The 25,263-nt window shown below is 40.5% G+C and overlaps 1 protein-coding gene across 1 annotated transcript in view; it reads left to right on the forward strand.

Moving 5' to 3' along the window:
• The window catches only part of fat2 (FAT atypical cadherin 2), a 116,641-nt gene that overhangs the window by 42,312 nt on the left and 49,066 nt on the right, over positions 1–25,263 (forward strand). Inside the window, exons 8-16 of the mRNA XM_061048571.1 lie at positions 33–95; positions 943–1,155; positions 1,381–1,591; positions 3,362–7,029; positions 7,796–8,189; positions 11,410–11,609; positions 12,077–12,230; positions 13,909–14,142; positions 18,524–18,913. Coding sequence (XP_060904554.1) covers positions 33–95; positions 943–1,155; positions 1,381–1,591; positions 3,362–7,029; positions 7,796–8,189; positions 11,410–11,609; positions 12,077–12,230; positions 13,909–14,142; positions 18,524–18,913 — 5,527 coding nt within the window. The remainder of the gene's footprint in view (positions 1–32; positions 96–942; positions 1,156–1,380; positions 1,592–3,361; positions 7,030–7,795; positions 8,190–11,409; positions 11,610–12,076; positions 12,231–13,908; positions 14,143–18,523; positions 18,914–25,263) is intronic.

The following is a 25,263-nucleotide window of genomic DNA, read 5'->3' on the forward strand; positions in this document are numbered from 1 at the left end:
CAAACCCTGTGTATTTCATGTCCAAACTGCAGGCCTATATCCGTGTGCTGGACATGAATGATCATCGCCCTGTCTTCCTGAAGCAGCTGTACGAGGTGAGAATCTATGAAGATCCATTACATTTTTAATTGATTGCAGAGTTACGATCCGATAAGAAAAGATAAAAAACGTGAGAAAATGTAAAAACATAAGAACACCATATGTGTGCACAACCCATTCAGCCAAGAGAAATTTAAAGAATATTTAAAGCGGTTCAGTTTGCATCAGGGGACTTCCAAGTGGTAGAAGCTCCTACTCAGAGTGGAGGATGTGAGACAGATCAGACAACACTCTCTGTGCCTGCCTAAGACCAGGCTGCTCATGTGTCGACAGTAGGGGGGAGGTTTTCAGTCCTCCTCATGACCTTCATGGCAGTCTGCTCCAGAAGTGCAAGCTGGTATCTGAGTAGTAGGGTTCACAGGTGAGCTATCGAAAGGTTAATGTACAGAAAGTGGGTAGTTTAAAGTAATTGAATCACTGAAGTGTATTAAATTTTCTGATTGGTTGATGTAGCCTACTTGAAGTGGCTGTCATTAACAAGAAAGCATGATAGGACAATGCTATTGAGTTCTGTTCTGGTTTTTTAGAGGTTTTTTCAACCAGGAATCTAGCTTGACATGCATACAAGGATGGAAAAAAATAAACATGTGAAGGAAATATCAATGCATATGTGTGGGCGTAAACCTGTTGGGAGATTGTTTTTAACCTCAGCTGGTTATTTACTGTGCTTATCAGGACATATAGCAGACAGTATTATGCTGCAGCGTCACTGTTGTTTTCCTAATCACAGTAATCTAGGCCATCTTGGGTCCTGTCTCTGAAATGATTGCTCTTACAATTTCTTTTTTCACGTCATTATAAAACCTCTTCCGTCACACCCTTTGTCCTCCTGTGTGTTTAAAGGTGAGGGTTCCTGAGGATACTTCCCCCTGGAAGGACATCCTGCAGATCAGCGCTGTGGACGCCGACACCAACAGCAAACTGGTTTACTCCATCCACAGCAGCCTCCACCCTGACAGCACCAAGCTCTTCCACCTGGACCCCAAGAGTGGAGTCCTCGTGATGACCGAGGAGCTCGACTACGAGAAGATCTCCGTTCATACGCTCATCATCATGGTAACAACACAGATTTTCACGACTCTTATGAAGTTATCTGTTGTGTATATTCTTGACACGAGAAACAGAACAGTTATATGGTAAATTAGACCCCCAGAAAAACGACACTTTATCAGTACAGCATAATTTATACAAAATTTGCAGCTACCAAGTTACCATCATAGCCTCCGTAGTCTCGTGCCGCCTCAGAAACAAACACTTTGATATATTTCTTCTCCTCCTCAGGTGCGTGACGAGAAGATCCCAGTGAAGAGAAACTTTGCGAAGGTGGTGGTTCACGTGGAGGATTGTAACGACCACTCGCCGGCATTCCTCAGTCCCCGGTACGAGGCCAGCATCTCCAACCTGGCCCCCACAGGCTCCGAGGTGATTCGGGTCAAGGCCCTGGACAAGGACATGGGCAGCAATGCCGACATCAGCTACTCTCTGCATTCTGGTGAGCAGCTAAGGGGCTGATTTGATCTGCCACTGTTTTTGTGACCCCCACAACCACTGCCTTCAGATTCAATACTTATAACGTTGGCTACTTGGCTTAAATGAAGGGTTCAAGGTGATAGGAGATATAAAGGTGTTTCTTAATACCTTTCCCAGCCATTTACATTTTAAAGCTCATAGTCTCAGTCCTTTCCATGCCTCTTTCCTTTTAAATCTTCTCACATCACACATTAGGCTGTAAAATTGTGACCTTGTGAGGAATAGGCGGAAAAGCAGAGCCCTACAGCCTTCATACTATCTTGTAATAGTTTATTATATGATGTAGGGGGTCTTGCTGATCATGTTTCCCTGGTTAATGTATTCTATAATTTAAATAATAATAATTTATACTTTATTGATCCCTTGAGGGGAAATTTGTTTTTACACTCTGTCTAGTTAACATGCTACACAAACATATGCCGAAATACACAAACAGGATCCTATGGACATGCACTAATGGAGAGGTCTCAGGGTGAGGGGGCTGCCCACAGTGGGCACTCCTGGGCTGGTGGGGGTTAGGTGCATTGCTCAAGGACATCTCGGCAGTGCTCAGGAAGTGGACTGGCACCTCTCCAGCTACCAGACCAATTTCTGGACTTGGTCCATGCCAGGACTTGAACCGGTGGCCCTCTGATTCCCAACCCAAGTCTCTATAGACTGAGCTACTGCTGCCCGCAAATGACCATCAACCTTAAATGTACACCACAGATTCAAGTTTATTTGTTTCCATCTGAACTGGGGGGATGGGATAAGGTAAATGTAACAGCTTCTAGGGAAGTTTTGCATGCACATCACTGCATTCAAATCGATAAAATGCCACTTCTCTCCACCTTTGACCTAAGTGGAAAAATAAATCAAGTCAAGAAATCTAAAACTTTTTACAGTAAGAAGCTGGTACTTCTTGAGTTAAATGGCATTATCAATAACACTATTGTATATTTATGACTTTTGGATGGTCTGATCTCTTCAAAAACAAAAAAAAAACCATAATAATCGCTAGGGTTTCAGGAGGGTCCTCGCACGGTTCGTGCTCGGGCCCTAAATATAAACGAGCACCTTGATGTCTCTTTTTTTCTTTAATTAATAGGAAAAGTAGTTTTTAATTAACAATTTTCTCCCAATGTTCAGTTTTACAACACAATGTGATACGTAAAAAGCACTTTTAATAAAGTATATTAGAGGATATGATACGTACGACATGATAGGAAGAGCACCTTCATTTCTACATTTGATGTTTGTTTAATTCTTAAGAACTTAATTGTCATGTTCATTTTTACCGTTTTATACTAATGTTGGCCTGAGTATTTCTTGACCTCGGTGTAACAATAAAATATGTTATTATACAATACGATATGATAAAATACAGTGCCTTGTAATTCCATTTGATTCAATCCTATTACAAATAAATGTTTTTCATATAGTTTAAAAGACAAATTAACTTTTGTTTGTTTTGGGATGATGATATATAGTGTCATTGTACCCTAATGAAACCCTGTAATACATGTTTGAGATTTAAAAAAAATGAATGGTTGGAATCCAACATACAATTTCACCACATAAAAATAGCAGAAGCAGCAACATTTTCATTATAGACCTTCAGGTCTGGGGATTAAGATTTTTACATTTAACATAACATATTATGATAATAATATGATTAAAAACATTTTAAAGTAATTAGTTTGTGTAAAACATGATACAGGTTAATAGTTCTAACCAGAATTTCTCTACACAGGGAACATCGACAACATCTTCTCCATTGATCCAGAGTTGGGCTCCATCATTGTGTCCAAACCTTTGGACATCCAGCCTCAGGACACATTCCACCTGACGGTTAAAGCCACTGATCAGGGCTTCCCTCAGCGCAGCGACCTCTGCTCTATTCACGTCCACATCAGCATCTCCGAGCACACCCCGCCTACCTTCCCCTCTGATGAATACCTAACAGAGATCAGTGAATTAAGCAGCCTTGGAACTCCAGTTGTCACCATCTCAGCCTCTAGCCCTGGTGCAGTGCATTATGGGATAGAAAGTGGCAACCCAAATGGGACATTTCAAATCAACCCCTCCACTGGGTTGATTTTAGTCCAAAAGCACCTTGATTTTGAGAATGTGGCCTCCTACAAGCTCAAAGTTACAGCTTCAACAACTGTGGGAGCCTCTTCAAAGACTGTTGTGTACATCTATGTGATTGACGAGAATGACAATGCTCCTGTTTTTCAGCAAAGGGAGTACCTGGGGCAAATTAGTGAGTCCGCTCATATCAACAGCATGATTATGGGAGACAGAAACATCCCTCTGGTCATCAAGGCTTCAGATGCAGACAAAGATTCAAATTCTCTGCTGGTGTATCAGATCCTTGAACCAGAGGCCCTGAATGTCTTCAAGATAGACCCAAGTATGGGCACCATCTCTTTAATTTCACCAGTTGACTTCGAAACCAAGGCTGAGTACCACTTCACTGTACAGGTTAAAGACTCAGGGGAGCCATCACTGTATGCAGCAGAGCCTGCCAAGGTCACTGTTCGTGTCCTGGACCTGAATGACCGCCCACCACAATTCACCACCCCAGTGTATGAGCCATCTATCATCTTCCCAGCTGTCAGAGATACGGAGGTTGTGCGCGTCATGGCCCATGACGCAGACTCAGCAGTCTCATACAGCATCGCCGAGGGGAATCTTCACAATGCCTTTTCAATTCACCCCAATACTGGACTTATCACTGTGAGAAATGTGTCTGAATTTAGACCATTTTACCAACTAGTTGTCAAAGCCTCGGATAGCCTCTACAAAGACTTAGCTACTGTAAAGGTAAATGTGACAAACCTAACAGCCAGTGATCTTAAATTTGAGAAAAGTGTATATCTAGCAAGTGTTACTGAAAACCTAAAGACAGTCAAAACTTTGGCAGCACTCACAGCGACAGGCTGTTATTTAAATGAGCCTCTTTTGTATTCTGTGCTAAATCCAACCGGGAAGTTTGTGATTTCCCATACATCCGGCATACTTGAGACAACTGGTATCCCTTTTGACCGAGAGGAACGTGATATTTATGACATAATTGTGAAGGTACAAGACATGAGAACACCACCAAGGACAGCTATAACCCAGGTCAAGGTTTTTATAGACGATGTCAATGACAACTCTCCACAGTTTCTGAACTTGCCTTTTTCAATGATGATTTCTGAAACCTCTGACCCAGGTGATGTTTTGTATCAAGCAACTGCCCAAGACAGAGATCTTGGAGAGAATGGATCCATTATGTACTCAATAGAGGAGGACTACGACCTCTTCAGGATTGATCCTGATGTAGGGGATATATCTCTTAAAAGACCTCTTGATTTTGAAGCTCTAAATAAGTATGTGTTGACAGTCCTGGCCATAGATGAGGGTGAGCCTAGTCACATCACAGCGGCAGAGCTCACTATTCAAGTGAGGAATCAAACCAACCCGGTTTTCCAGACTCTTCTGTATCCACTAAAAGTCCCAGAAAATGTCCCTCCATTCACTACTATCTTGCACGTCCAGGCTAGAAATCCAGAGGGCTACCGGCTCATCTACAACCTTGAGGAGGAAAATGCTTCAAAGCATTTCCACATTGATTTCAAAACTGGTGTGCTGACTGTCACCAACCCCCTGGACTATGAAAGTCAAACCATGCATATGTTGACAGTACGAGCGTCTGACTCTGTGACTGGAGCTTTCTCTGAAGCTTCCATTGAAATTGAAGTGGAGGATGTGAACGACAATGCACCAGTTTTCTCAAAGGTAACATACTCCATTGAAATACCTGAAGGACTTCAAATTGGCACTTCAGTGATGCAACTTTTTGCCTCTGATATGGACTCTGGCAGAAACAAAGAACTTACCTTTCAGGTTGTGAAAACCGACACCAATGAGACTGAGTACTTTGAGATAGACCCCCATAGTGGGTTGATAGTCACAAAACAGGTGCCGGACCATGAAACCACAAAACACTTTAATTTGAAAGTCAAAGTCACAGACAATGGCACTATTCCTCTCAGTAGTGAAGCCTATGTCTTCATAAATGTCACAGATATCAATGACAATCCACCAGACTTTGTGACTTCACAGTATGAAGCCACACTGGATGAAACAGCGAAGTGTGGCCACATCGTCATCAAAATCCAAGCTTCAGATCCCGACACTGGTGATCTAAACAACCTCAAGTACAAAATCCTTTCTGGGAACGAAGGCCGGTACTTCAACATCAACGAATCCTCAGGAATCATCTCTTTTTCTAATGTGTGTAAGAGGAATCTGGATCCATACTATAACCTGACAGTGGCGGTATCTGATGGAGTGTTTCAGAAAACAGCACCTGTCAATATTGACATGATAAACAGCAACAGACATAGTCCATACTTCAAGCAAAATGTCTATGAAGCAGAGCTGGCTGAGAACGCTGAGGCAGGAACTCGTGTGATCCGATTGGCAGCCATTGACCCTGACGATGGGCCATACGGCAGTGTAGATTACACCATCATAAACAAACTTGCTGATGAGACGTTTGCCATCGACAGTGATGGGCAGATAATTACAACACAACCATTGGACAGAGAGAGCCCTGCCCAGAGAGTCATAGCTATCAAAGTCATGGCAAAAGATGGCGGAGGAAAAGTTGCCTTTTGCACAGTCAAGATTATTCTCACAGATGAGAACGACAATGTTCCTCAGTTTAAAGCAACAGAATACCAAGTTTCTATTCAGTCCACTGTAAATAAAGGCTCTCCAGTCATTCAAATCGTGGCTTATGATGCAGATGATGGCAAGAATGCAGATGTCACCTACACGGTAGACGAAGCCGGAGAGGTGACTGAAGACATCATCGAGATTAATCCTTTTACTGGAGTTGTGAGTGTCAAAGAGAGTCTTGTCGGCATGGAGAACAAGATCTTTAACTTCAAAGTCAAGGCTCGGGATGGCAGCCTTCCCTTCTATAACTCCACAGTCCCTGTTCAGGTCAAAGTGGTTCCCCCTGAGGTTCCTCTACCAAAGTTTTCAGAGCCTCTCTACACCTTCTCAGCTGCAGAGGATGTACCTATCGGGACAGAGATAGGCTCTGTAAAGGCCAACTCCAACATGCCACTCATTTACAGCCTGGTGAATGGGAACACTTTGGAGAGCAACAAAGACAAAGTGTTCAGTTTGGACAAAGAAAGTGGTACTTTGCTGGTGCAGAAGTCCATTGATCACGAAAAGACCAAATGGTATCAGATAGATGTTATCGCTCAGGGGAACCACAACGGGACTGATGTTGCATCACTGGTGTCTGTCAGCATCCAGGTCCAAGATATAAATGATAACCAGCCGGTGTTTGATGCAAATCCATACAGGGCCTTCCTGGCTGAGAACATGCCTGCTGGAACTACTGTTATTCAGGTAAGATCCAAAATGTTTAGATTTTCTATCTTTGATACTACAGGTAGCTGATACAAACTGTGGACCAGAATATAACATGTGTGCGACCACTTTGTTCAACAATCAGTTTTCCAACAATTCAAGCTTTGCCTGTCCAAGTAATGAATAGTTAGCGTCAGCAGTTAGGTCTGCAGATTTGTTGGAATTTTAGGGTAATACATCAGCTTTGAAAAGTCCACAAACAAACTGATCTCTGTAAGTTACATTGCCATTTTCAATGTAGAACCAAAAATATGTCCCCACAGGGCTTTTCAGATGCGTTGACGGTTGACCTCTCAGGATGACTTGTTTGGACAGTGGCCTCCATATTTATAGCAATTAGCATAACTAAAGTTAACAAAGGGGCAAGAGTGCAGGGCAACAGTGACTTCCAGAGAGCATCCTCTACTCTTTCACAAGAGAGAAAATGGTCCGTATCACTTATACGGATTCATTTTGAATTTGAAAGAATCATTACAGTTGGACTATAACATTTTACCTCCTTGTTAGAATGAATGGTTGAATTAAAACAAAAAAAGATCAACCAAGTTAAAGCAGTTTGAGGTCTGTTTTGTTCTTGCTGGAGATATTTAAATCTTCTTTCAATACTTGTTAAAAAGCAAAAACTAATATTGATGTTATATTAGAAGAATATGTTTTTTCTTGCAGTGTCAGCATATTTATTTAAATCACTTCAATTTGAAATGAAAATGTTATTTGACCACTAAGTGCTTTTCTTGTCCCACAGGTGACTGCCAACGACCCGGATACAGACACCAACGGTCTCGTAACCTACACCTTGGAGTCTCTACCTGATGACATAGCAGACATCTCTGAGGTATTCTCCATTGACGGAGAGAGCGGCTGGATCACCACCATTCGAATGACAGACTGCGAGTCGACCAGAGTTTACAGGTTCAATGTGGTGGCCACTGACCACGGCGGCGATGTCAAGCTGTCGTCCAGCGTCCTGGTAGAGGTGACAGTGACTGACGAGAACGACAACCCGCCAAAGTTTACTGATGAAGTGTACAGCGGCTCAGTGGTGGAGAACAGCAGTCCAGGGGAGGTCCTTGTCTCCATGACAACCAAAGATGCTGATGTGTCACTGGAGAACCGCCTGGTGACGTGTTATATCACAGGTGAGCATGGTTATTTGTAGTTACGAGTGTTTGTTCTGACATTTCAACCTCTGAAAGTGGACTATGTTTGGCTCTGTTAAGTCTGCAGGCATGAGTGCACAAAATTGTAATTGTGTGTCACTCAACTCGTGGTCATGTCTTTGTGTGTTTTCCACTAAAATTACTTTGCCATTGAAGGTTTGCTCCACTATGGGAATCATCTTGACAAGGCAGTGTAATATGATTTTGTTTAATTGCAGAGTTGTGATAAAATGTTATTCAGCCACAGATTAATCACAGAGATGAGCAGGTTGTCAAGCTAGCAAGAAAGGAATACAAACCCGCAATGCCCTGCAGCTATAAACAAAAACAAAGCCTCAAATTTATGCAAATCCTCCATTTTTTTTAGATCCGCAGACCGTCTGAGGAGCTCTCTGTCACAACATTCTTTTCGGAAAGTGTAACAGAGGAAGATTTGCTTTGGGATTATTTATAAATGATATGGTTTGGCTGATGCTGACACTGCCTTGTCAAAAAAGAAAACAAACACTTGATTTTAAAGTTACCCACCATCAGTATTACTGATGGGGGATGTTACTTCTGACTTACAGTCAGTCTGCAACAGAGCTGCTTCATAACGCAAAATCATTGCTGAGGTTTTCAATGGTTTTCATCAGTGCTGCAGCCAAAATTTCATAAATAATGGACCCTCTGTGCAGAGTAGTCTTTTTACTAGCCACTACAAAAGATTAAAAAGTATTGTCTACTTGATTTATATCACACATTAAAAACCACCCAGGTTGACCAAAGTTCTAAAGAGTGAAAAGGTAAAACTTGAAACAAGAATACATCAGAGATCATACATTTTATAATAGAAAAAATAACATGTTGGGATAAAAACGTTGTAAAATGGAGCGCCACAGAGAAGCGATGTGTCTTCAACAGTGTTTAAAAATGTTCAAGAGTCGGGGCCGGTAAGGTGGTAAGCTGTTCCACATGTTTGGGACAGCTACCACAAAAGCCTGATGGCCCCTGATTTGAAGACTTCGAATTGGACACATCCAGGGCCAGCTGATTAGTTGACCCCCGTGTGCTGGAGAGTGAACATTAAGAAGTTCGCTTAAGAAAGACGGGGCCAGTCTAATGAGAGCTTTAAAAGCCAACGATAGAGGACAGCCAGCAGACAGGAAGCTTGCGGAGGGAAAGCAGCATAGGGATAATGTGGGCCAAACCATCAAACAGAGAATTAAAATAGTTGAGCAGAGACATTATGAATGTGTGGATTACCCTCTGTAAAACATTAGAAGGGAGAAAGGCTCTCAGTTTAGCTATTAGTATCAGCTGATAGAAGCTAGATTTACCAACAGAAGAAATCTGCCTTTCAAATTTGAAAACACAGTCAAAATGAACATCAAGACTCCGAACAAAAGACTGCATAGTAGAGGTAAGAGGGCCAAGGGTGGTTGCATCCAACATTTAAGGGGGTCCGAACATGATGACCTCTGTCATGTTTTCATTTATTTTGAGAAAGTAAAAGCTCATGTATGCTGTAATGTATCTTAGACAATCTATCAAGGGGCTATTGAGAAAAAGTTTGAGAATGTTTAATTCAAGGTAGGTCATATCCATATCACTTAAATACTACCTGACATAACTTGTGGTAGCCTTTAATAAAGTTTCCCTTTATGCATTGAGGTTATGTCAGATTCCTGATAGTGCTGCAGGCTGTTTATGAACAATAGCTCTCAATTAATATCAGTGCCAAAGAAAACCAACATCTCACCTCAACACCTCAGTCACAGACCTGCGTGGCAACTTCTGGCAGCCCTTTCTTCCTTTGAGGTTGTAAACATTGCAGGCTAGACTCCTTTAACGTCTCCATCAACATGTGTCACCTGTCAGACAGGTGTGTGTGACGCAATCTGCTGTAACACACAGACTGATGGTGACACTCGGCAGCCAGTGTGTCGGCTGTGTCGTCAGAGAAAGAGATTAAAGTTGGTAAAGTAGAGAAAGGTTTCATGAAATGCAAAAGTATGAATACCTTGGTGAGTCATCTTTATGTAAGAGAATCTCCCCACAACAGAAAAATTAAGATGGCAAGCAGAAATGTTTGAATTATTCATAAGGAATATCATAACATCAGACCTCAATATCAAAGAAGCTGCTGCATTAAATCAGAAAACTTTTAATTTAAAAAGAACTTAAATGGCTGAGAATAAAATCATTAAAGAAGAGATAAGACAGCAAACAGTCAGCACAACCAAAAACAAATGCAGACAGAAGATATCTTTATGTATCACCAATACAAGCAAGTACTTTACCAACTACTAGTACTGTACCAACCTCAATGTCTTCATGACAGTTCATGAAGAAGGCGCTGAATTCCTGCCTCCTCAAACATTTATACTACATGTAACAATAATGTAAGAATACCGAAACAGTTTCTCATCGACAAGTGTCTACAGTAGAGAAAATAACACATTTATACTGATAGCACGTTTAAGGCGGCTTTTCATCCTGTCGTTCCCTGTCCTCTTAACGTCACTTCTTTATGGTGAAAGAACTGACGTACGACTTAATATCTGCTTTATGAGTTTAAAAAACGAAATAATATTCTGGTCGATATATTTATGGCATTAATCGTTGTTTTATTTACAAATAAAAATGCAAGTTGGGAATTGTGGGTAGACCATCATGTCAACGGGTAAAATTCTTCATGTAATAAAAAAATGCAGTTTGATGTATTATTGTTGGCCTCACCGTGTGGCAACAGTGAGGCAAAGTGTTTTTAATATTTGGAGATCTATCCACCATTTAGTCACTTAAAAGAACAAAAAACAGAAAATGTTTTAATGATGGATTAATCATATATGTCTTCTATAAAAGCAAAAGCTTTAAATGAGTTGAAGGTTTTGGGTTCTTAGATAAGAGAATTTGCTGGGGGTTTTTCTGTATTTATGTATAACATTTGAGGAACATTTGGGGAACTTTAATGGACATTGTCCACAGTTTTCTGATGTTTTATTGACCAAATAATGTACGTTTTAGTAAACAAACAGCAGAGTCAAATAAGAAAACAATCACCAGCTGCTGTTAGAAATGTATGTAATTCCATTTATGTGTTTCTGTTTCACTGAAAAGTCATATCCTCATTACCAGGGATGAATGATCCTTCCTTATGTAGATTTTTTTCCCGTGCATTGTTAAAAGTGAACTCTGTTCTCCCTACCTCATGCAGATGGAGACCCTCTGGGTCAGTTTGCCATCATCCAGGAGGACGAGGGTCAGTGGGGTCTGATCCTGAAGGAACCTTTGGACAGAGAGACCAAAGACAGATACACACTCAGAGTCACGGCCACAGACGGGAAGTTTGAAGCGCCTGTTACTGTGGACGTTCACGTGCTGGACATCAATGACAACATACCTCTGTGTGAACAGGTGAGGCAGTAATATCACCCTTTTCATTGCAGATAATATGCATCTCATTTTCCTTATTTATTCATCTATAAATGGGTTGAATGGCTGACACACTCAAATCTTGGAGGTGATGTGAGCAATCATCTTCTTGGCTACTGTGAACAGTTACACCTTTTCTTTGTTTTATTTTCTCTATTACTTTATACCTTTCTATCAGAGAATTAAGCCTTCATTCACAAGTCTTAACAACCTCACAAAGCATCCTACGATTAGTTTGCGAGTGTGTTTTGTGAATAATAAATAAAGGGCACTCTGACTGTTTCAAATAACTTCTGAAAAGTGTTCAAAATGCTTGAAACACCTTTTTTTCTCTTCATTACTTGATTTAAGTCAGTGTGTTATTTTATTCATAAAGCACTCAGCAGCCTGACTTGGAGAAGTGCTATGCAAATGCAGGCCTGATTATTATTATTATCCTCTTGATGCAGCTGGTGTACACAGAAGCGGTGATGGAAAACTCGCCCTCCAGCATGTTTGTGCTGAAAGTGTCGGCTTCGGATCCAGACATGGGAGCTAATGGGCAGATCTCCTACACCCTCCACGGTCCAGACTCAGACAAGTTCCATCTCGACCACAGGACAGGTATGATGGTGTCTGTGTGGGGTCAAAACATGACTGATCCTTTTAAGTGATTTGCGCTCTGAAGTGTTTGAGTTTGTGATAGCATCAGGTGCACAGAGAGGCTCTGTGCTGCTGTAAAGTGGTAAAAAACATTTCTATTGTTATTTCTGCTTTCTCATTTTCAAGGGGCACCTCTGACATCCATCACACTTCATTTCTGTCATAACATCTTTCTCGTGTCCTCACTGCCACTAGATTGCCTGTGAGATTTTACACACAGAGGGGTTGTAGATACGGCTTTGTTAAGTCAGGGGGGCACTTTGATACAGATTGAAATAACACAACAACTGTTGGACCAAAAAGGACGACAGTAAAGTGATCTGACTTTTTATTTTTAGAGCCATACAAACCAGAACGTTTTAAACTATTAAGAAGTACAAACACTTAATTCATAGCTTATAATGCTTGGTTATAATGTACTGCTAAGTCTAACCACTGCATCAGTTTAGAGTAAGGTGAAAAGTGTGGTTATAACAGGAAGTGACACAGCAAAGTTTAACGGTGAGTCCTGTGATGATTCACAAGGCCGGTGGACGCTTTATGTCTTTAGCTAACTCGCTGTACAGCTAGCAACATGCTAGTGTTTGTCAGTCAAAGTAGCAAATTAATTTACAGCAGCGTTTCTTCAGCTTCTTTTTTACTATGAATGAAACCTCATCCCTTACTTGTTTGAAACAATGACTTTGTTCTGAAAGAGCAGATGTTATATATTTATTTATATCGGCTATCAAACAATTCAATCTTTTAATCACGATTAATTTCTAAATTTCAATAGTTAATTGGTTAATCACTTGTTTGAAATTCCATTTTTTTGCATTAAAAAAGATTGTAAGGCTTTTACTTTGAATTTTTGCACTTAAGCTTCTTAAACTGAGAGTACTTGCTGTTTGAATTCTCAATCCTGCTTTTATTTTGAAATACAGTAAGGGCCATCTGGTAGATCAAAGGTTACGACAAAACTTAACCACGGAAAAGGGAACTGATTAAGGATCAAAAAGTGAACTACTTTGAGAGATTTAAATGGAATGAGACATTCAAAGACGCAACAGTGTCGCTGTGACTACAGGGAGACACTGAGGACGCTTATCCATGGTGCACCTAAAGAGACAAAATATGTGATTCATTATTTAAAGAAATAACTGCATTAAGTTCAGCCCTTAATTAATCACCATTAATTAGTTTTATCATTAGTATAAGGGCTTAAGTAAGTTATCATGCTAAAGCTAACACCCAGAATGCTGACATCTCACATGCTAACTACAGTATATGCAAAGGTAAAGATAAGATGGTAGAGATTATTATGGTTGAAAAACTCATTTTAAAATTAACTACTTTTTTTCTGAATCCAGTAGTTTACATGTCAGCAGGAAGACAATTTGATAATTGCAAAAGTTAGCATGCTAAGCATATTATAGTGGTGAGATATTCTGAGTGAAACACAACCTCTTAAAATAAAACCTTGTGGACACTGTATGTGGAGCGATAAATGAAAGGTGAAATGTATGAAAGTTATCTGCACATTCTCTTCAAGCAATCTGCAAGTTCTTTTGATTCTTATTCTGTGAACTGTAATGTGGAAAAAAAAAAAACCAGGTGACAAACTTTTCATGACCTCAGTATTGTATCTGTGTGTCCCCAGGTGAGCTGTTCACTCTGGCTGTGCTGGACAGAGAGAAGAAGGTCGACTATAACCTGGTGGCCAAGGCAACGGACGGCGGGGGGAAGTCATGTCAGGCAGACATCCTGATGATGGTCCAGGACATGAACGACAACCCGCCTCACTTCTCCTCCAGCCACTATGAGGTCACCGTGTTCGACAACACAACCGTCAGGACACCCATCGCTGTCGTGTACGCTAAAGACCCGGACACAGGTACGCTTTTTATTCATTTTTTTCAAAGTCATGACATGTGGCGAGGGAACATGCGAGTCAGAGTTACAACACAGTGAAACAAAAAAAAAGAGGATTATCTTGTTCTGTTAGGTCAGAACATGTCGTGACAATGCCTCAGTCCCTGCATCAGGATCCCTAAGACTATTAAACCCCGGTACACAGGTCTACCTGTGTGTGTGTGTGTTCAGCTAATTCTAATCATAATAAACGACTAAGCCATTCCCAGCAGATTTAGCTTTTCTGAAACACCCACCTGATACCTCTTCACAGTGTCACTCCAGCTGTGTTTGTTATTATGTGCTGCACTGAGATTTTAACCCCTAGCCCGTGCAGCATTAGCATCTTGCTCCACTCATTAGGTTACAGTGATTACACATTTTACATATTCTGTTAGCCATGTGTATAATCAGTACTCGGCTGTAGATTCTATTCTGCTCAGCCGGGTCTGTTGTGTAATTGACCGTACTAATCGAGTCACTGGATTAATGTTTTTCTTCATTTAATGGAAGACTTGCTAAAAAATTTGTAGAATGACTGAATCTAATGACTGTTTCAACTATGAATTAAACCACACACATTTTATCACTACCTAATGTATTTAATTATAGTGAAAAATGTAACCTAAAGGAAAAATGATCTAGCAAATCCCCAGGGTCCAAAAAGACTTTTTCAAAACGTCCAAAATCAAAGTATCTTTATATTCTATTATAGTTGATAGAGAGATGCAACAATTCTTCACATTCATGAAGCTGGAAGAAGTTCATATAACAAGTATGCTGGAAAATGAGTGATAGATCAATCATCAAAAGAGATGGAAACTTAATTTCTTGCTTATTAATAATCAACCTATCGAAGCTGTTCTTGGACAGACATAATCTTCCCCTCAGGATGAACTCAGTTTGGTGATATTCTTTTTTTTTTACTCCAGGTCAGCATGTTGACTTGAGGATGGCACTTCAACTTTTGTCCGATTTGTCTAATAATAATAATAATATAATAATTATAATAATAATTTGTTTTAAGATTTTTTTTAAATCCTGGTCCCAGTTGTTCAGAAGTCATCAGGTCAGATTAAAGTTTTCTGATTGGATCAAATCTTGAAATCGGGTTGTTCAAAATTTTAATAAGCTTATTTAACGTAATCCAATCTTGATTTCTGTCAGGATGAAACCTCCAGTTTGTGTTGTTCAACTGATGGACGTGGACTGGGAAAAGTTTGATTTAAATTTTTTTTTTTTTTTTAAGTAATAATTTGGTGTACCGTGATCCAAGCTGAGGGCTGTTTTCAGATTGGATTACAGAAACAAAGTGAAACAGAAGAAAGTAGCTAAGACAATTCAGCATTTTTAGAATGACAGCACAGCAGCAGAAAGATGATTCTTTTTTACTTTAACAAGTACGGGGACCAAGAATAAAGGTTTACCAGTAATGGTGGTCCCAGAAAAATAGACTTTACAATCCCTATATTAAAAGTTTTCATTCAGCACAGAGACTCACTGGAGTGTAAAAGTGTTGATGTGTCGACATCTTGACTTAAAGGTCACGTTCCTTGTTCCTGTTTAAGCCACCAACTGTCGATTGATGTAAATCCATTATAATGTAATTGTCAGGCTTATGTCTCATTGCCTCAGGCGCTGCCTCACCCCCTCCAGTTGATGTCATGCCGCCTCTCTGTTTGATGACTCACATGCACTATTCATTTGGATTGTGGGGGAATAAAAATCACATCAGCCATCCATCATTACTGGACAAAAAACTTGCAAGGAGCTTTTTATGTTTGTGTGCAGAAACGGATTAAAATGAAAGAGTCATTTTTTAAAGGGCTCATCCTTTTTTTCCGAGCTTTATTGTCTACAGTGAATTTGCGAAAACCAGCTTTTTTTCAAAAAAGTGCCATAACTAATCTCAGCCCTCATCACGTCTTTGTACATTCATATTGATTCCTCAACCCCGTAATATTGGTGTCTCAGTCTGTGAAATCACATTGTCTCCCCTGCTGGCCCGGTGGTCTGGAGCCGTTACACATGACAAGGATGAAATTGTTTTTCTTTTTCAAGAAGCCCTTGCTTAATTTCACATATTCACAAGTCTGTGTCCCTAGCCTGTTGCAACAATGAGAAAAGTCCATCCTCTTTGTCTTTTGCCTGCTCCACTTTTCAGAAAATGTGTGTTCAAACAGGCTGTTTCGTGACTTTACCTTCATGACATCACAAAGGGCAGTAACCCCTCCCCCAGGCGGGTGACACTCCCACAGCTAGGTGCTTGTTCTGCTCTCTGAGTCTGCCTTTCCACAGTAGACGAATTGTTTATGGTGCAAGAAAGCCCAAGCCAGACAAGTCCTTCCAGATTGGGGCGTGGTCAGACACAGCTAATTTGCATTTAAAGGTACAGACACAGAAACAGCCTGTTCTGAGCAGGGCTGAAATAGAGGGGTTTATAGACATGATCAAATACAGGATCAGAGTGGATTTAGAACAATAAACTTCACACACATGTTTTGGGGAGCTCTGAGATGTATTTAAACTTCAAAAGGAGGATAATATGTGAGCTTTGAAAAAAAAAAGTCAAAAAGATCGTAAGACAGTTTTTACAAAGTAAAACTACTGATCAGCCTCAGTTTGTTTCTTTCATCCATCATTAACTAGTTTATTTCTGTCGCCTCTTCTTCATGACTCTCTTTTCTTAACTTCTCTTTCCCCTCTCGAGCCTGTTTTACAAAAAACAACTAACTCAAACACAAATGTGTCATTCTGCTTGTGTGTTTAAAGACACACTTTAGTCCCAACTTGCTCTTTAACCACTTTAACTAGTGTTTAGCACCAAACAAATCGATATCAATCTGTTCTGCTGAAGTTTGCTGACACAGTTGAGTTTAAATTTCCACCGCAGTGCTTAAATGTTTTATTCATGTGTTGCATTTTTAGCTTGGTCGTTTTTTTTAGGTGTCGGAGCAGAAAAGTCAGATAACAGTCAAGTAGAACTGACAGCTTTCTCATCTGAAACCAGCTGTGGAGCTTAGTCAGTGTGTGTGTGTGTGTGTGTGTGTGTGTGTGTCTGTGTGTGTGTGTGTGTGTGCGTGTGTGTGTGTGTGTGTGTGTGTGTCTGTGTGTGAGTGTGTGTGTGTGTGTGTGTTAGCATCTCAAACTCACACTTGAATAGTAAGAACAAGAAGGTTGTTAAACATGCACACAAGCACCCTAAAATAAAAGTATTCTGCATAAACATGTGCTTCATCACATGTACATCCACATGCATTGGTATCAACAGAGATTGCACGCACACTTAAGAACTTACACACACACACACACACACACACACACACACACACACACACACACACACACACACACACACACACACACACACACACACACAGCAGAAGAACACAGGAGCAGACAGAACAGGTCGGCCACTCCTTCAGATGTGCAGCAGCTTGTTTGTTTTCTCTACACGAGAAACTTTCTCACACACAGCAACAATGACTAAAGAACTTTAGTCTATTTCCTTGAAAGTTTAATTTTCCAAAGAAATGGGAAAGCATTGTCAAGAAACACATTCAACAGACAAACATGTGTGGTAATTCTACTAATTCTGGTAATTCTAAGAAATTGATTGGGATTGTAAACACCTGTTTTTTTTATGTTGCGTCTTCCTTACTAGCTGGTTGGTAACATTACCACTTTTAACTTGCTCCCTCGTTGCACACAGCATTTTGACATCTATGATAAGAATTGTTACACTAATAAGATTTGTCATGAACACACTTGTTTTTGTGTATTTAGTAAATATTGCAGCCATAAGGAGCCTTTCGGTTCAGTGCCAAAAAGAATCAAGCCTTCAATGTTTTCATCAAAATGATGTCATAAAGCCTTCAGTATAGTGGGCGTGTGCAAGCAGAGAACAAATCCCCCTACTTGACGATTATTCTATCCCTGTCTTTACCTTTTGGCACATGCATAAAAGTTTCTCTGACTTCCAAATCTTACTCCTTTTATCACACCGTTGAAACCTTTATGATGTTTTTAAAATTTCCCTCCTGGTGCTTTGACATCATGTCTTCACTGTTAATCACTGACACACCTTGTGGAAATCCAGATGTGGTTTTGGATAACAGTAGCAATTTCTTGGCTAATTTGTTTTCCCTCTAAGAGTAAGGAATCCTGGTTTCATGCAACAGCACGCCTGCCGGGGCTATTATTCAACTCTTAACCTGCAACTCATGATTGGAAAAAACCAAACCAAATGATGTATTACAAAGGTTTTATTGGTCATTTTTTCAACAAATGTAAACAAAATGAGTCTGTTTATGTTGCTGTGAAAGAAAAAAACACCTTCATTGCGCTGTATTTATCTCCTACAGGGATAAACTCGGAGGTGAAATACTCCCTCCTGGCAGGAGACAGCGGCTATTTCTCTCTTGAAGAGTTTTCCGGGATCCTGCGGCTGGAGCGACCCCTGACTCCAGAAACTCCACCCACCTTTGAGCTGAAGGTGAAGGCCACCGATCGCGGCCTGCCTCGTCACCTCTACTCTGTCGCCACAGTGACAGTGGACGTGGTATCCCTAGATGACTACCAGCCCGTCTTCCTGAGCTCAGAATACACCGCTCAGCTCCCAGAATCCTTGGCGGTGGGATCAGAGGTGCTGAGCGTCTCCGCCCTGACGAGAGACGGAGGAGGGCCGGACCCCATTAGGTATCGCATCGTGTCGGGAAACGAGGACGGACGTTTCCTGCTGGACTCACGGACAGGTTAGAATCATCTTTGTAAACTCTTTATTACAGGATCGTCACGATACCAGAAGTTAAACTTCGATAGGATTCTGGTAGCATTCAAAAAATATCCATTCCTGTTTTGATACCACAGTGCCAAAGCTGAAGCCCTGCACCAAATATTAAATAATGTAATGTTTATATTTACCACCACTGCACCATCTCTAAATTGTACAAATACATTTGCGACAGATATTTTGTCAATGTAGACCGTGTCACCTCCTCCGCTCACTTCCTGTTTTTATAGACATCAAAGAACTTTGCATCTTTATGGGACACCAAAAGTATGTCAGGTGTGATTATTTGCCGACCTGTGAATTTGAATGGAACGACCACTTCTCTCTCTCGCTGGTGGCAACTTTGATTAAAAAATCGGAAGTTTTTCATAAAGCTTTGGTACTTTTTTCGATACTATCAACTACTTTATTTAAGTCAGAGATTGTAGCTCAGTCTTAAGGGGTTTTGGTTTTGGGAACCGGAGGGTGGCCGGTTTAAATCCCGGTGCGGACCAAAATGTGCGCCAGGGAACTTCCTGAGTACTGCCGAGGTGCCCTTGAGCAAGGCAAGCAAGGCTACCCAACTCTGAGCATGCATGTCCACATGTCCTGTTTGTGCATGTGTGTAATTGGGGCATTTGTTATTGAGAGCCATGCTTCTCACACACAGAGGATAAACCAGAATTTCCCTCACGGATTATTAAAGTACGTTAAAAAAAACAGAAAAAAAACATGCTTCATCAACACCTTTAGTCCTGTTTCTGGTGTTTGTTAGGATGAAAATAATTAATTATCCCAACCATACATCATCCGTCAAACACAAACTTAAAATCCCTCACACATGTTGCTTCAGGGTTTTTTTTTTTTGCTTTATTTTACAAAGATTTGCTGGTAAATCTCAAGGTGCTGTCTGTGTTTGCTCTTGAAGAAAAGTTTTGTCTTCTTTTGTGCCTCAAAATAAATGAGCTAAATTACCTCCCATGAATGAATGTAATCATTCAACATAATAATAATAACAATTTAATATCCATCCAAGGTGGCTGGAGGCAGCCTGTGTCCTCAGCATGTGACACAGGTTTACATGAATTAGTAATAACTCTAAATGAATAGAGATGGTTATATTCTGTGCTTTTTAATATGCAACATTCCAGATGAAGGCGATCATAATTAGCCACAAGATGAAATGATTTTAAGAGATAATTAAAGGACATAAAGACCAGATGATCTCTTTCCTACACTCTTCTCCCGATAAAAATCGACCCTTTTTTTCTGTCATGAATCAGTTTTTATGATTTCTTTCTGTCAAATCTCCTGACACAGAATTTATCCATCTTCCACACACTGTTTTTATTTTTTTATTTTTAGCTTTTAAATAAAAGGTGCATTATTGATGCTGGAAGTTATTTGGAGAGTAGTGAAGTACGGAGAGTTTTCATGAGCTCCACTCCCAGAACTCTGTATGTTTTGAAATCCAGCAGGAGGACAAAGTTTGGTCTGCCCTTTGGACTGTGTGGGACTGTCTCACGGCTTACTGCCAATAAATCATTAAGGGGCAGCTGGTCAGAAGAACTGCGCTCATTGATCACTGTCCACTGCATTAGGTTTCATTATTCGGGGAGAGCAGGGAGTTTTGAAAGTTTGAAAAGCAGAGGAGTGCCCATCAGAATCCCAAGTCAAGCGCTTTTTTTTCGTATAGCCCAGAATAACTCCTAAAAATTCCCCTCAGAGGGCTTTATTCTGCAGTCTGTACAGCATGCAGCACCCGCTATCTTTAGACAAGAAACCCTCTGAACACCTCCTTTGAGTGGAGACAAATACAAAAACCTCAGGAGGAGCAACAGAGAAGTGATCTTTCTCTCGAGATGGTCAGAACAAAGATGCCGCGGTGACGCTCCTGAATGAAAAATACGAAACACGTGATGATTATTGACCCGAGAGGATGTTTGGAAAGAACCAGAGCCATCATTACGTCATGACTGCTGAACACACGACTCAATTTGGTCTGTTGAGTTGAGTTTGGCTATTTGTAACCTTTTTAACACCTATACAGACCGACACAAATCTCTTATTTTACCTGTTAGATACAACAGTACCTGAGCTTTCCATAAATGGTCGAACATTATGAAGTTTCATGCTGACTTCTGATTGTTTCAAGTCACGTCACTGCCATTTTTTTACTCTTTAATTTAAGCAGATGAAGGAGAATAGAGCTGAGGTCAATCGCGGTTTAGCTTGCAAGCCCCAGAAATGAAGCTGGAGAGCTTCAGATAAAAATGATGATTTTTGACTTGAATCTGGTTTATCCAGCTACAGTATGTTTTACAATTTAGACTCTTCTGGTCCATTGGTTTTGGAGAAGAGGAGCCTTCTGAGGAATAGTGCGGTTCCTGAAAAAAAACATTTTTCCATGATGAATTTTTATATTCATTTTTGTAAGGTTGTTGCTCCTTCATTGATCTGTGTACAATCACAGCAAAAGAGTAGATCCATTCCAGAGATTTGACTGACCATATGCATCTTTTTGTTGGTAGTCTTAACATTAAGACCTACAGTAGAAGAAGGAACAGTAACACAAACTCAGGAGATACAAAAAACATGTGGAGGGAGAGAGAGACAGGATGACATGAGAGTGACACCGAGAAGCTGAGTGTCATCGGAAGTCGATGATCCAGATCAGTGTCAGGTAACGCCCCAGCACTTAAGAGAGAGAGAGAGAGAGAGAGAGAGAGGACCCAGGACAGAGTCCAGTTCAGAGAAGCCTGAGTGAAAACAGGACAGGAAACACACACAAACAAACCCAGAGTCAGTTAGACACAGACCAAATGGCAACAGGTGTGAGGCAAGGGTTATAAAGGAAAAGCAAGAATTAAAAGTTAATTCAAAGATTAGTTGTTGGCGAGGATTAAAAGGTCTTAATTAAGAATGATTGTCTGTCATTCTGTCTTGCTTTATGCTGACATATTTATCGAACAGCGAGCACATTCACTATTTTGTGGCGCGCTATAGCAGCTTTTTTTCCCAGGTGGCAGTGATGGGACGCTTTAACCGCTGTGATCCAAGTTTTGGATTCTATCATTAAAAAAACCAAATAAAAACCAGTTCAAGACTCATCTTACTTAAAGGCAGCAGACCAGATAACGAGACCTTACAGTTATCAAGTCTGGATGATACAGAGAACTGAATTAGGATTATTGCATCAGCCAAGAAAGAAAAGAGGAGCTGTTTTTGAAATGCTGTCGTTGGAAAACAACTTTTTTAAAGAGATTTGCTGATCGATGGAAAAGTGTTGGATTGAATTCTGACACCGTTTCCTGCAGCATAATAACAACAACTAAATAAGCATGTGTTTGCAGGAACACATTGGACTTGGCAAAGGCTGCTGGGTCATTCTTTGGAGATATATAACTTGATAGAGAATGTATATTTATTCATGAGTTATGTTGAGCTTAGAGAAAAAAGCAATTGTATCTAAAAATGCTGATCTGACTGCATGTGCTTTGGGATAATCCCTCAGAGACATGTTTCTGTAATCGATCAACAGTCTGAAACAAAGTGATTCAAGTCTTAAAGAAAGGTTTGCCAGCAGACTTTTTTAAGATGGTTTAGTTTTGATGTTGTATTTAAAGCGCTGCTCCCTTCAATCTAAAACATCTGGTTATCCTATGTGTTCTCTCTCTGTGCAGCTTTTATTGAACAACCTGTTATCTGGGTTTCTTTCTCATTAGAACCTCAAGTGTCAAGGCTAAATAACCCCATTCACTTCACAGTCACCCTGCAATGCCGTTTTTTTTTTTTCCTTTGTTGAACTGCAGAGTCAGCGTTTGTGTCAAGTGAGAGAGTAATGAAAATTCATAACCAGTAAAACCAGCACACCCACTCTGCTGTCTGAGTAATTGATTCATGGCCCCAGCAGCAACTCCCGCTCCATAGGGGAACAATCTCAGTTCTGTTGTTTTAAAATCCTTGTATCAATCCTTAAATTAAACTCTTGGGGAAAAGTCAATTCATGAATTTCCCAAATATTTGACTTTAACGCTAACAATTGTATTCAGAGTCTTTTGTGCCCTGAATAAAGACCATGCTTTTTGTCAAAGCTTGCACGGCTCCTGATAAGTAGCCTGCAACATGAATAAAAGAGTAATGTTAGGGCTTGAAAATGCAGACGGTTAAGGCAAGAGATGGTTCGCTTGAATATAAATTGGTGTGAACTGTCAGAAACTGATGGGGGAAATGTTTCATGTGTAGGAAAGCTGGTATGTTGAGGTTTCGTGTATTCGACATTTGATTAGAACAGAATTGTAATTTGTGACAAACACTTTTGAGATGAGCTGAATTGCTTTTTATTTCTTAAAATGGAAAGACCGAACTACTTGTTTTTAAACATTTATACATGCTTTTCCCCCTCTTTTCCGTCCACTGCATGACGTAGAGAGGATGACTCACGGGTTCGATGAGTCCACTGTTGATAATTTATGAGTTTAGTTTATTTGAAGTCCACAGAATGATTCAACAATTTTAAACTAAATAATTGATGTTCTGCGTCATCAGTAAGCTCCTCCAAGGATACTGTGAAGGACCGTGGTGTAAACTGTAAATCTCTCACGAACTCAGATCATTGATCAGAAACACTCAGCATGTTAACAATGTTCATGTGTCCCTGCAGACGCCAGGTGGACAGGGATTCACCCAAACAGGTGGTTTAGTATGTTGCTGGACCCCAGAGGAACGTTTAACACTTCACATATCTTTGTGGTTGAAAGTTTAGATTTAAAGGAGCAATATGTAACTCTGACATCTAGTGTTTACAAAGGGTACTGCAGTCCAAATTCAAAACGTCTGAGAGAGCCCCCCCTGCCCCCTCCTCCCTAAAGCTGATGTGCATGCAGTTTGTTATGTTGCAGACACAGAAGCTTCTGTGAATAATCAGCTCTGCATCTGCATCGGTCTTGAAACCTTTCTGCGTTCTTACCTCTCTCCGTTTTTGAAAAGCATCTCCAATATTCATCCTAGTTTGATCACAATCTGCTCGTGAAGCTTATTAGAAAAATGGCATAGGTCGGGAAGAATCAGTTATATCTGAACCAGCTCTGAACCTGCTTTCATCGCTGCAACACATGTTGGTTTGCTGTTTGCCTGAGAAACGAGGGGCGAGGGGCTAAACGGCCGTATGGGGGTCCCACCTTCTTCTCTGGTCAAAACAACAACAAACAATACTGAACTGGAATTGAAACTTAGAAGGAGGACATACTGGCTGCTGTGTTGTTGTCAGAGAAACCAGCACTTCAACATAGCATGCTTCCTGAATGTCTGATGATAGAGTGAGTTCATTTTAGGATTTTATCTGTTGATAGCTTACATAATTGGACCTTTAAGTCCCACATCTACATGAAACCCTGATCGGGTGACGCATCGGTAGAACACCAACTTGTGCGCTCTGTAAGGTATTTAAGGTATTAAGGTGTTTCTGTCAGTGTCTGGCAGCTCTAAAACGTGAAACGTAACGGCGCTTTCTAGTTCAGAAATGATCTGTTAAATCAAAAACAGCTAGTGAAAGTGGTTGTTTCTCTGTTCCACACGATGTCTTTGCAACACGGGTACCGGACAAAATTTTGCGTCACATGTACAGTCACGTCTAAGCAAATACAGAGAGCGTAATCTGTGTTATAGGCCTCCTTAAGTTCAGACCCTACCACTGTGAGTTAAACTAAAGCTTGATATCCATGTGAATAATTGTATTAATAATAAAGCAGGGATAAAGGAAGAGCACTGAACCCATTATATGCACTGAAGCGCTTTACAGTAAGATTATTTTCCAACATGTATGGGTTTCTCTGCCGCTTGCCTGAGTTCAAAGATAAAATAGTGACAACTGTTATTTCTTCCCAGGGTTATACATGTTTGTCATTTTGTATTAAAATCCTCTGTGCGCTGTTTCAGCATCTCACATGTCTTTTAAATGTGTGCTTCTGTTATTTGAACTCGACTATGTGGCTTGTACTTCATCGTCCCATCACCATCTGACACAAAACAGCTGTTTTCAGTCTGAACACATCCTTATTAGAGTGTCTTCTGCTGTGCTACTTTATGGGAATTTATTAGGGTTTACACCTCAATAGCAGGGGAAAGTTTGGTAAAATATAAGGGACTTTATCTTCAGTCTTTACTGCATCAAATGCTTCAAGAATGTCAATGGTTGGTTTTGGGCTCAGGAATGCTACTGATGACTCAAAATGATATGTTTTCAGCTGTTAATGTCACTCAGACATGAAATGTAATGTATGAGGGAAAGTACTCTCTGCAGTTTTTGAAGAATGTCAGGGACTTCAGATGTTG

This window comes from Labrus mixtus, chromosome 10 (assembly GCF_963584025.1).
Source record: "Labrus mixtus chromosome 10, fLabMix1.1, whole genome shotgun sequence".
Lineage (NCBI taxonomy): Eukaryota > Metazoa > Chordata > Actinopteri > Labriformes > Labridae > Labrus > Labrus mixtus.